This window comes from Gorilla gorilla, chromosome 23, assembly GCF_029281585.2.
Source record: "Gorilla gorilla gorilla isolate KB3781 chromosome 23, NHGRI_mGorGor1-v2.1_pri, whole genome shotgun sequence".
Classification (NCBI taxonomy): domain Eukaryota; kingdom Metazoa; phylum Chordata; class Mammalia; order Primates; family Hominidae; genus Gorilla; species Gorilla gorilla.
Window position 1 is genome coordinate 29,626,143 of NC_086018.1, and position 12,125 is coordinate 29,638,267.

Sequence of the window (12,125 nt, forward strand, 5' to 3'; positions counted from 1 at the left end):
TCTTTGGTCCCAGAGGAGGGTCCTGTGGCCTGACCAGGCTCTTGCCTTCCCTGTGCTCAGGCCTCAGAAGCCACAGGAACATGGCCTAGGCATGGCTCAGCCAGCAGCCCCCTCTCTGACGCGGCCCTTCCTGGCAGAGGCCCCGACAGCACTGGTCCCACACAGCCCCCTGCCTGGGGCCCTGTCAAGCGCCCCTGGCCCGAAGCAGCCCCCGACGACAAGCACAGGCCCGGAGCTGCTGCTGCTGCCTCCTTCCTCCTTCATGCCCTGCGGGGCGGCTGCACCAGCCAAGGTACGTCCTCCACCACCAGGCCTGGGCACTGGGGCTCTCACTCTGGTCTGGCTTCTGGTGCTCTTTCTCATGCCACAGCTGTACTTGTTTCTGGAAAACCTTGGCACAGGGAGGCCACTCATCCATTTGACAAGCATAGGTAGCCACTGCACACCAGGTCCAAGGGCCACAGCAGTGAACAGCCAGCCAAGGGCCCTGCCATCCTGAAGCTTATATTCTAGTCAGAGACAAGCAAAGAAAAACCCCTGCCTGCAGGCCAGTAAAGTGGCTGCAGATCACGTAGGGTCCTGCAGGCCACGGTGAGAAGTAGCCTGGGATTTGAAAAGAGTAGGAAGTCGGGGAAGGGTTTTGGCAGGGAGCACCATGTCAGGTTTCTGTGCAGGCTGTGGTCACCATGACCACGTGGTCCAGGCAAGCAGTACTGGTGGCCTGGGCTCAGCGGTTGCCACAGAGGGGACAGGTACTCTCTTGGAGGCAGATGAGGCAGGATATGCTCTGAGGGAGTTGCTGAATGAGGGGAAAGAAGGAATCCAGGCTGATGTGGGCTGCTGGCTTGAATAACTTGGGGGAAACAGAGTTCTTTGACTGGAAGAAGGAACTGGGGGTGGGGACTGGTTTGGGGTGAAGTGTCAAGAGTGTTTTGAACCAGGCTCTTGATGTCAAACTTGAGAGAAAGCAAACGTTGAGTCTGACCTTCAAGGAAGAGGTCAGGGCCAGAGATTGAGAAGAATCTTCAGCACAGGCCGAAGGTAACCCCAGAGCCACTGCAGCCTCTAGGAGGAGAGTACAGGGGAAGGAGAGAAGGGAGGAGGCTCCAAGCAGGGAGCCTGGGTGGGGATGGCCAGGGGGTGTGAGAGCTCAGTAATGGAAGTGACAGCTGCTCTAAGGCCACCAAAGCAGCTGGTTCCTGAAAGGGGATGAGGGGACAGGAAGGAACCAGTTCCTGTGGTGAGTTAGGCCATGTGGGGCCACTTATCCTGGCTGGAATGGTTTGAATGTGGGTTTGAAAGGGTTTTGACCCCTGTCCCGTGATGGAAGGGGCAAGTCCACTCTCACCAGGAGAGGAGGGCACGGAGAAGGCTGTAGAGCAGTGGCCTCTCACTGACCACTTCTCATTGATGTCAAAGCTCAGCAAGGTCATGAGCTTAGAGCAAGGTGGGGGTGGAGGGTTGGGTAAGGCAAGGCTAGGAACAGCTGCTCAGGCAGTGGAGGCATGAGGCAGACTGTGGTGACACGGGGTGCTCCCTGGTTGCTTGTGGGACTTTCCCTACAGTACCAGGCCCTGTGTGCAGGGGCAGGCTAGACACTGAGCTGGCACAGCCAGTGCCTGGGAAGCCCAGCTCCTGCAGCTGGGAGCCTGGTCTTCCCCCACCCCTGCAGGGCAGGCAGTGACAAGGACTTGGTGTCCCCCTCCCCGGCTTCCTCCTAGCTTCCTTGCTCAGCATCTACCCTTCTTTCCTTTGCAGGTGTCAGCACAGCCGGCTACTCCTAGGGATAAGCCCCCGGTCCCCTCATCCCTGGCCAGTGTCCCTGATCCCCATCTACTCCTTCCTGGGGACTTCTCAGCCACCAGGGCTGGGCCTGGACTTTCAACTGCAGGTGTGTACCTGGGGCCTGTCAGGGCAGAAAGCACTCAGGCCACTCCCGGACCTGGGACTTGCTATTTACCCTGGTCCCCGAGGGGCAAATAGTCTGAAACAAGCTTACTTCTGTCGCCATAGGCAACCTGGACCTTGAGGCTGAACTTGAGGAGATCCAGCAGCAACTACTGCACTACCAGACCACCAAGCAGAACCTCTGGTGAGCCCTGCGAAATGCCCTGCGGCCCTGGCTACAGGAGCAGGTGTTGCCTGGAAAGGTGGGCGGGCAGTTCCATTTCCCCCGAGCCAGCTGCCAGGGTCCTGTGGGTGGCCTCGGTCTAGCAATGGAGGGGTGTGGGGAGCCTGCAGTGTGTGCTGTCCAGAAAGACCCCATCTCCACCATGGCTCTCTACCCGGCTCGGTGCTGCTTAGGAAGGCCCAAGTCGTCAGACTCACCTGTGCACAGAGGCTCTGCTTCCTATGGGGGGGATGATAAAGTTGAGCAAAACTCTAAAAACCCGATGAGGCCATGCTGTCCCCAGTGACTAATTATAACACTGATATTAAAGGTGCAGAGAAGGGCCAGGTGCGGTGGCTCACACCTGTCATCCCAGCACTTTGAGAGGCTGTGATCCGGGCAGATCACGGGGTTAGGAGTTCGAGACCAGCCTGGCCAATATGGTGAAACCCCCATCTCTACTAAAAATACAAAAATTAGCCGGGCGTGGTGGTGCACGCATGTAGTCCCAACTACTTGGAAGGCTGAGGCAGAAGAATCGCTTCAACCTGGGAGGTGGAGCTTGCAGTGAGCCGAGATCACGCCATTGCACTCCAGCCTGGGCGACACAGCAACACTCCATCTCAAAAAAAAAAAAAAAAAAAGTGCAGAGGAGACAGGCCCGCGACCCAGCTGCACTCAGTGGTCTGGGGACCATTCAACATGCAGCAACCTCAGAGCTTCCAGGGCAACAGACTGGCGCCTCATCCTTGGCTCTGCACAGGGGGAGAGAGACAAGGAGTGTGTTTTCGCCCAGGCCCACCTGAGTTGCTGTCTGCTGGGGAGGGCGGAGGAGACTGGGAGAGGAAAAAGAACAAGTGTTTGGCTCCCAAGCAGGGGCCTGCAGTTCAGGTCAGGGGCCCTACCAAACCACCTCTCTCCACCCGATACCCGCATCAGAATTAGCTGAGGTGCCTCTCCCTGAGCCGGATGGGGCTCTGCCAAGGACCCAGCCTGGCAGGCAGTGGGTATCTCCACCCCTCAGGTCCTGTCGGCGGCAAGCGAGCAGCCTGCGCAGGTGGCTAGAGCTGAACAGAGAGGAGCCGGGGCCTGAGGACCAGGAAGTAGAGCAGCAGGTACAGAAAGAGCTGGAACAGGTGAGGCCCCAGGCCATCCCCAGGTGTCCCTGGGGACGCCCCGGGCTGTGCTCCCTCTCAGCCCTGCCTGTCCCTCCATGGCCCCAGGTGGAAATGCAGATCCAGCTGCTGGCAGAGGAGCTCCAGGCTCAGCGCCAGCCCATTGGCGCCTGCGTTGCCCGCATCCGGGCCCTGCGGCAGGCCCTGTGCTAGCGTGTTCACACCAGGAACGCAGGTGCTGGGCTGTTGGGGAGGCCTCAGGCCACCTCCAGGAACAGAACACAGTTTTAAGTTTGATTTTTTTATTTCAAAATGCTTTGCAATTAAATGAATTACTGTTCAGAAGTCTCCCACTTTTCATACAAAAATACTGTGCTACTGATACAGTTGAAAAAATTCAATGATGTCTCTCCTGCAGGAGAAATTCACAGCATCCCCAGGGTCAACATGAAATCTGGCCCTGTCCCCGCCACTGGGGGCTCCCCAGGCCTGCGTTCCTGATAACTGGGATAGGTTTTCCAGGCACTGACCAACTATCCACCAAGGGTCCTCTGCCTCCAAGACAGACCCTGAATCAATAGCAGCAACTTTCCCATATTTCATGTAGAGATATGTGGAGGGGGACAGGAACTCTCCCGTTTCCCTAGCTGGGCCTACTACTTGCCTGCCCTGTTCACTCTCACTCTGGTGCCATGAGGCAGGTTCAGTGATTGATTGATTGGTCTTGCCTGCTGCAGAGGACCTGGCCAGCTCCAGAAGGGTCACTCATCAGGTCATGCAAAGGTCTGTATCATTAATCATCAGTGTCATCAGTGTCCTCAGAAGACACTAGCAGAGTCCAGGGTGATGCATTCAGCCACAAGCACAAAGACTGCTTTTTCTAAAGAGCAGGATGAGGTGAATGTGGGAACAGAAAGCAGTTGTCACGAAGGCTGTGTGGCTCTGCTGGGGGAGAGGCATCCACAGTCTGTGCCAAGGAGGCACCTCACCCTGTGCAGCAGGAGCGTTAAGGCCAAAAAACAAAAGGGGCCAACAGAAAACAGCTCAGGTGATGGGGGGAGGAGCAGCAAGAAAAAACGACAACCGAGACCAACTGAAGGTTCAGTCAGGAATGCAGGCTCTTCCGTCTATACAGTGTTTGAAAAGATCCAAATGTGACTGAGATCATTCCAGCCTGCACTTTTTATTTGTAGGGAGAAGGAATGGGATAGGTTGAGGGCATGACGGGGGCTCTCACCACCTCTTGTCTGCACCTCTGGAACAGGTGGGAGCCGAATCATTCAAGTCCTACCTGGTCAGACTCCCACCCACGCTGAGGCAGGCCCTCACCTGGATGGCCTCATGGGCCTCCCTCTTGAAAAGACCCTCACTCTGTTTGGAAAAGATCCCTTAGCAGCCGTAATCAGGAAAGAGACTCTAGAGCGAGCCCAGGGCTTCCCCAAAGCGGATTTTCTGTCCTGTTTTCAGCTGGAAATTGAAGTCCTTGGGGGCCTCGAAGATGAGCACGATGGTGGAGCCCAGGTTGAACTCGCCCAGGTGCTCGCCCTTACGCATGGGGACGCCCTCTCTGTTGGTGTGCGTCACGAAGCTGAAGTCATTGTAGGAGCCCTTGCTGTGCCTTGGGCTGTTTGTGTGCAGGTCCTGTGGTGATAGGCTGGGGGTCAGTGGGGCCCAGGCCACCAAGTGCACAATGTCACCCCCACATGTGTTTGGAGTCCCACTCCCTCTGTTGCTTGTCCCCACCACCACCCAACCCAGCTCCAAAAGGGAGGTGGGGATGGCATCTCAGGGCCAGGTGGGCCTGCTCTAGCCAGGTCTCACACACAGCCTTGACACCTGCTGTGAACTGGGCCCAGGGAGGACAGGGAACAGTGGGGCCCAGTGGTCTCCATGCATAGTGCTGGGAGAGCGGCACCCGTGGGAGCCAAGGCCATTGGTCACAAACTGACACCCAAAAAGGCAGCCCCTGGGGGCAGGGTGGGCAGTAGACCTGCGAGTGCTGACCCCTCATGCTGTAACCAACACGAGCCACCCCGAGCTCAACACTCCCTTTCTGTTCCCTCCTCACTCTCACCTTTGACCATGGTTCCTAGCAGAAGCCAGGTGCCAGGCAAGGAGGTTAATTCCCTCCATCTCTTCCAGCCAGCAGTGCAAGGAGGGAGGGAAGCCTCAGCTGGCTGGCAGGTGGAGCGGCCATTCTCAGGACAGCTGCTCAGCAGAGCCAGGCCTGACCAGAGCTGTGGCCTCCCTAGAATTCAGTCCCAACGCATCCGCCGCACAGCAGACAAGGCAGGTAGACCCAAGAGGTCTGGCCCTTGGGCTTTGGCAGGGCCTAGATCCTGCTTACCCGGTCAAAGTAGATGCGAATGGAGCCCACGTTGGTGGCCCCCACAGCTGTCAGTGAGAAGAAGCCATGTTTCCAGTCCCCCGTCAGGACCACCCGCTCGTTATGGCAGAAGAGCTCTTTGATCCAGCGAGCCATGCCAGGGTTCACTGACATCAGGGAGCCTGCAGAGGCAGGGAATGCCACTACTCCCCGTCCAGTGCCCGGTGTGTCCACCCCATGGCAGCCAAGACCCAAAGGGACTCATGGCCTATTGCCCCGATGTCATTCCAAATGCTGAGCCGACTGGGCCCCACAGTCCCCTGCCCACAACCAGCCTGCATAAAGCAGTCAACTCCTGGCCTCAATGACCCTGATCTGGAGCCTGGTCCCCCGACACCAAGAAGCTGAGAGCCTCTATATGAAGCCCACAGAGGCAGCTCCCCCCCCACACTGGCCCCGGGCTGACCTGGGAAGTGGCGCCGGTGGGAGACAGTCCAGTCGGTGGGGGAGTGGAAGCAGTGGTAGTCCCCAGGGGCCAGGTAGATAACACAGTGATAGAGCTCATTCCCTTCCCGGGTGACCAGCTGGTTCTTGAAGGAGTCACACGACGCGGCTGTGGAGTAGGAGCAGACCAACACAGTGAGCACCCAGCACGAAGCCCGACTGCGGTCTGCACACGGATTCTCAGGGAGGCCCCACATGCCAGCCTCAGTTCCTTCCCCAGCATTCCCCTCCCTCCCGGTCCAGCCACACAGCAGCAGGGCTGCCCAGCCCCGCCTGTGCAGTGACCCACCTGGGGGGAAGGGCAGGTCCTCTGTGCAGGTACGCGGGCCCAGGAACGACTCCAGGGAGTAGGTGACCCCCTTTACCTGCTCCACCTCACAGTTCTTCACCTGCCCAAAGTTGAGGATCCTTCCATCCGATGGGCTAATCTGGAAGGGCAGGAGAGGCTTGCTGCCAGGGAGAGCAGGGTCTCCTCCCCCCAGGAGACAGCCCCCACCTCCCCTTGTCATCCTGCCCCTTCCAGATACGCTGGAGACCGGGGGTGCTGTGCTGGGGAGGCAGGAAAAAGTCCTGTTTCCTGCAGGAGGAAAGGGTCAGGCCTCACCACGCTGTGCAGGCCACAGACAGGCCGGGCCTGCGGCTTCAGCTTGCGCCGGAAGAACTCGCTGAGGTTGCGGTAGTGATGCAGGTCCTCCACAGCGGCCTCTTTCATGTTCACCCCAAACGTCCAGATGTACAGGCTGTAGACAGGCCTGCGCAGCCAGTGTGGCAGCTCCACCTGATTGAGGCGACCCCAGGCCCGTGACAGCAAGCGCGTTGGCACTGACTTGTACAAAGCCACCTGCAGGCCACAGGGCAAGGGGCTGAGTTGACCACACTGCCCCAGCTCCAGAGAGCCCACGTAGTGTCATTAGCCCAGCTCTCACTTCAGGGGAGAATCTGCACCCCACGGAGGACACCAGGGCCCAGGTGCCCCACGGTGCTTTTGTGATGTGGCTGTTTCTCAGTGGGAACCAGACTGCACCTGCCACACAGAGTGCTGGATTTACATACAAGTCCAGTGGATTTCATCATTTCATGCAAAAGTCAAATAGCAACTGCTCCAGTCCCAGAACGGGAGACGGCCAGCAGTCTTACTTCTTAAAGTGGGGGTCGGAAACAGATCTGATCCTAACCACAGTGTGTGACCCTAGCCACGGTGACCCCAATATCACAGTGTGTGGAAAGGTGGTGGGCATCTTGCCCGTGGTCACTGCCCATATCCCAGACCACCAAAGGAGGAGGCTCCCAAGTGCATGGAACAAGTCTACAGCCCAAAGCGTGTCCCTCTGTCTTAACAGGAAGAAGGAGGATACCCTGAGCACCAACAGGGATTTTCAGATGCAGGTCTGTGATGTCACTGTCACCTGGGCCTGAGCTGCAGACACATGTCTGCAGCCCCCACAGGTCCAGCCAGCACTCTGAGGGCCTGGATGCAGCCAGTCTGAGAAGCCCAGCCCTGCTGAGCCCCACCTTGGCCCCAAGGCAGGACTTGTGTTCAACGTTCTACTGTGACTGAGTCAGGCCATAAAGCCATCTGCACCTGGGGTTCCTCCCAGGAGGCAAAGGGAAGTCATCCCCTCAGGCCCCTCTGTTCTCTCTTCCTTCAGGGAAGCCTGGTGCACCTGAAGACAGACGATGGCCTGGGGACAAGCACTAGGTCCCACTAGATGGTCCCAGAGCTCTCCGGCAGGGCCAGGTACCCAGGAAGGGGCAGCCTCTTAAACTTCAGGTGCTGCTGCCACTGTAGAAGCTGCCTGTAATTGGTGGCTGCTGCTTCTCTAAACACAACCAAGATACCAACTCCCCAAGGTGTAAAACTGATTTCATTCCAACTTTCAACACCTCTCCAAGGTAAGGTAAGCTCCCAGAGAGCTGCTCTTATCCCTCCCAGCTGATGCCCAGTCACGCAGAAGGGCTATGTGAGCCCAGGCCCTTCCCAGGCACAGGTGGGAGCCTGGGCTAATGTCCAGGGTGCCTCAGTGCCCCTGAGCTCTGATGACACCCATGTGACTGTCAAAGGCCCAGGAACAGGGTTTCCTCCTTGGGGTCAACCTGCCTGGGAAGCCAAGGGCAAGAGCAAGCCCTCTAGGGACCAGGAGAGGACAAGCCAGTTCCCTTGCCCATTCCTGGGGCACACCTCTGGGTTCCTTAAGGGTGTCCTCATCCTTAAGGGACCCAAACAGGATCCATCCTTCCTGAACCACCCCTTTGGCATCCCGGAATTAATTTGGCTTCTGTTCAAAATCACCTATAAGCTCTTTTTTGCCTGAACACAGAAAAGTCAGAGACAGACACCATTTTCTGAATCCCCAGACTGGGTTCCTTCCAGAACCGGAGCCCCAAATGGCAGACATGAGGCAGGCTAGGGGAGTGGGCAGGGCACAACATGCCCTCGCAGTCACCCACGGCCCAGGTAGTGGCCTTCTCAAAAGCTGCCTTGGCCTTGCCCACCAGTGAACCTTCCAACCCGGACCCACTGAAGATGTAGCGGTGACGTCTGCTTCTGACAGCTCACCACCACCTCAGTCTCTCCTGCACCCCAACCTCAGGCCTGCCCGGAGGGGAGGTCCGAGCCACAGGGGCCTGTGCACACTTACCCTGCTTACGGGCCTCCATCCCACCCGGCTGAGCGGTCTGAGGGCGCCGAAGGGCAGGAGGTAGTAGAGGACGGTCAAGGGCCAGGAGCGCAGTTTCAGAGCGGGTCTGGACATGCAGCTCAGCTGCCCCAGCCTCCGCCTCAGGGCCAGCTGGGGGAAGTGCAACCTGCAGGGCACAGGTCCATGCACAGCCAGGTCAGTGGCCAAGCTCTGTGCGGGACCCAGGAGGCTGCCACCTGCACCCAGGGCAGGATTCCTCCTGTCTACCTACCCTTGGCAAGCTGCCTCTCCATGGGGGTGATGGAGCCCAGCAAGCACTGGCTGTGCCCCCTCGTCCCAACCTCATTCTGAGTCAGGGGCTTGGCTGCCTCTGGCTAGCAGACTCATTTCCCAGGCTCTCCCACCTGCCAGCCAGCTGGGGAGGACTGGGAATGTGGGGGCAGCCGCAAGAGGAGAGTCAGGCCCAGCTGCGGGGCACCTCTCAGCTGCAGCAGCTCCCAGCAAGGGCCTCCAGGCCCAAGCACCTGGGCCCACGGAGGGGAGAGCAGGGTGTAGGGCCTGCCTTACATCCCTCAGCCTCCGCAGCCCAGGAGAGTGGGCCCCAGGGGCCAGCTCTGCCACACAGGCACTGGCACGGCAGCACATAGCGCTGAGGAGCTACGACCCAGCCAGCTGGGCAACCATTTGCTGAGTCTTCCGCTACCATCCTTTGCAGGATCTGGGATATTCTTTTCATGGTTCCAGGCCCCCTCTTTCCTAATCTGCTAAATTACAGGGCCAAGGCCAGACAAGATCTCAAAGGGAGCATTTACACCCCGCCTACCACCACCACACAGCTACGGCTCCATGCATCTGCATGGCCTTTCTATAACAGGCCAGGTTCTGAAAACCCATCCACAGGTTTGTGAACAAAACCTCCCCACTACAAGCTCTCAAGCCACCTGTCTGCTCTGCTGGGGCTGCACAGACACACAGACACACACACACACACACCCATCCCAAGCCCCCCCTTTCAGCAAAGGTGGACACACACACACACACACACACACACACACGCACACACACACACACGAGACCCAAGTCCCTCCTTTCTGCATCCAGCCTCTCTGTGATCCGGCCTCTCCCCACCCTCCCAGCACAAATGCAGGGCACTCAGCAGGGGCTCAGCTTCACCAGAGCCGCAGAGGCTGGACGGGCCTTTCCACCACAACCCTGGCCTCCTGAGCCTAAACAAGGCCCACCCCACCCTGTCTGTGCCTAGGCCTAGCAAATGCTCCTGAGGCCCAGGGTGGCCAGCAGGAGACCACACTGCCATCCACTCAGAACGTCCCCAGGTCTCAGTTTCCTCATCTGCAAAGTAACTGCATTTGGCTAATCTACGGCTGCCATCTGGGACTGTGCTCTCAAGAGAAGCTGAGTCCTCTCTCCCAGTTGCTGAGCAAACCAAGGAACAAAAGCAGCATCTCAGCTGATAGCAGCAGAGCAGACGGCAGGCGAACCAGTGGCGAACCCCGCTTAGGCTCAGGCTCAGGCTCAGCTGGCTGCATCCACGCAGCTCCCGGGTGCCTACTTTCTCTCCCATCCCACCCCGGTGTATTTTTAAAAGGTCCAGGAAGGTGGCAGGGGCCAAGCAAAGACAAATCACTGCTCCCCTCTGGCTTCGCCACCTGCCCCACTCACTGCAGAAGAGCAGGGACCAACTGGGAAGAGCTACACCCCTCCCACGGGCAGGAAGGGGAATGGGGAAGCCTCTCTCCCAGGTGGGGTGCAGAGGCAAGGGTCTGGGCTGGGAGCAGGGGGCCTGGGAGCACCAGGGTAGGGAAGATCGCAGGCATGAGGTCTGAGGCTTGCTGGCAGCCTCCCCCTGCTGGGCCCTCCTCATGGTTGGAACCAAAGATACCTGAAGCGGGCTCTCCGACTCAGGGTGCTCAGGCCCCCCAGGCCAGGCTCCTCCAGCCTCGGGGGCTGACCACCAGTCCCCTTGCCGCCACCTCTACTGCGAGGCCGCTGGATGTGAACTCTGACCTTCCGGAGGTCGTGGCGGGAAACCGTGGGGTTAGGGCGCGGTGGGCAGCATCTCACCATTTCGCTGCGCGGAGCTCTGGTCCTTGCCGCGCCTCTGACTGACACATCATGGGCCGGCGCAGGGAGGGCGGGGCGAGGCTCGCTCGATCACTCCCTTTGTTTTCCTCTTTCCTCCCCTTCCCCCGAGCCAGCAGATCTCCTGTGCTGTCACTGCTCCAGGGCCTCTGCCTCTGCGAGGCTGGTTGGTGGCGCCGCTTCCTGGGTTTGGTTCAGTCTCAGTGGCTCACAGGGTGCAGAATAGAGGGTCAGGGCTATTGCAGACAGACAGGCACTGGTCACACACCTGCTCAGGTCACCTGCTCAGGGCTTGCAGTCCAGTGCAAAAGCCCCTGCACTAAAGCCCACTGTCCCCAGTCCTGGCCACCTGCCCTGTCCCTGCTACCCAGGGCTGAGCCAGCCTGCACTGCTCATCCTCTTCCTCAGCTGGTCTGGGGAGGCAGTAGGGGGCAAGGCCCTAGGGCTGCCCGGTCCAGTAAGCCATGACAGGGAGGGGACCAGCCACTGCTGCCAGGGCTTTCAGGCCCTACTCGGCTCCAAACGCACAAAGTGGGAACTTGAGCCCCGTGCTCCAGGCCCAGGCCCAGGCCCAGGCCCAGCACCGCGTCAGCCGGTCTGCAGCTTGGCCCCTCCCTTGCCAGGACCTGACCCATTTTCAATTCAGGTTACAAAGTAGCATCTGAGGAATGAGATGAGCGGGAAGCCACGAGAGGTGCCCTGGTGAGAACCTGGCATCTTACCTGCTCTGGCTCTCTCCTTACCCCTCCTGGCCTTGACCCCCCACCAACACACACACAAAATACCCAGCTCCCTGCTCCAGGCCTCCTCAGAAGCTGTGCATGTGGGGAAAACCAGCCTGGGGCTGGGAACAGGCCAGGACTGCAGCACGAACCAGTTCCACTCCCCTTTTTCCATCTTTGCTTCAGAAAAGCACTTTGGCCAGGGCCCCAGCCTGGCTATCTGGGAGGACACGCCCGGCCCCTACAAAGCCTCTCCACGTTGGCCTGCACAGATAGCGGAAGGAAGAGCAAACGCTGAAGCTGTGCTATCTCAGCCCAGGCAATCAAGGCCCTCCACGATATGGGCTGACAGGGAGCCCACCCCTCCAGTCCTTCACCCCCAGCCACTGCCCAGGAAGGGGGCAGGCACCTGTCACCATCCTTAGATGATGAAATGTGGCCCCAAGAGCTGCCGTCTAAAGCAAAGAATAGGCCAGGCATGGCCAGCCCGCCATGAGGCCTAACTCAGACATCGCTGTGGTCGCGCGTGGTCGAACATCTGACGCCCTGGCAAACCCTCCTCAGCCACACAGGTGAAGATTCCGCCTGGGAACCTGCCTGCAAGAATCA

The 12,125-nt window shown here is 58.9% G+C and overlaps 2 protein-coding genes across 53 annotated transcripts in view; one reads left to right on the plus strand and one right to left on the minus strand.

The window, feature by feature from the left end:
- The window catches only part of SFI1 (SFI1 centrin binding protein), a 125,249-nt gene extending 121,682 nt beyond the window's left edge, over positions 1-3,567 (plus strand). For 30 of the 37 annotated variants that reach the window (XM_063704666.1, XM_063704668.1, XM_063704674.1 and 27 more), the window contains 5 exons: positions 61-292; positions 1,759-1,891; positions 2,014-2,092; positions 3,135-3,246; positions 3,334-3,567. In XM_063704666.1, the coding sequence (XP_063560736.1) occupies positions 61-292; positions 1,759-1,891; positions 2,014-2,092; positions 3,135-3,246; positions 3,334-3,438 (661 nt within the window). In that variant the 3' untranslated portion in view covers positions 3,439-3,567. Of the gene's footprint in view, positions 1-60; positions 293-1,758; positions 1,892-2,013; positions 2,093-2,441; positions 3,247-3,333 lie in introns of all 37 variants that reach the window. The other 7 variants (XM_063704675.1, XM_063704669.1, XM_055374269.2 and 4 more) reach the window with 2 other exon arrangements.
- The window catches only part of PISD (phosphatidylserine decarboxylase), a 44,095-nt gene continuing 35,480 nt past the window's right edge, over positions 3,511-12,125 (minus strand). For 8 of the 16 annotated variants that reach the window (XM_055374288.2, XM_019018325.3, XM_019018327.2 and 5 more), the window contains exons 2-8: positions 10,595-11,030; positions 8,695-8,860; positions 6,660-6,896; positions 6,345-6,483; positions 6,018-6,164; positions 5,573-5,733; positions 3,511-4,866 (exon numbers count right to left, since the gene is read on the minus strand). In XM_055374288.2, the coding sequence (XP_055230263.1) occupies positions 4,642-4,866; positions 5,573-5,733; positions 6,018-6,164; positions 6,345-6,483; positions 6,660-6,896; positions 8,695-8,860; positions 10,595-10,779 (1,260 nt within the window). In that variant the 5' untranslated portion in view covers positions 10,780-11,030 and the 3' untranslated portion in view covers positions 3,511-4,641. The remainder of the gene's footprint in view (positions 4,867-5,572; positions 5,734-6,017; positions 6,165-6,344; positions 6,484-6,659; positions 6,897-8,694; positions 8,861-10,594; positions 11,031-12,125) is intronic. The other 8 variants (XM_055374296.2, XM_055374295.2, XM_055374289.2 and 5 more) reach the window with 2 other exon arrangements.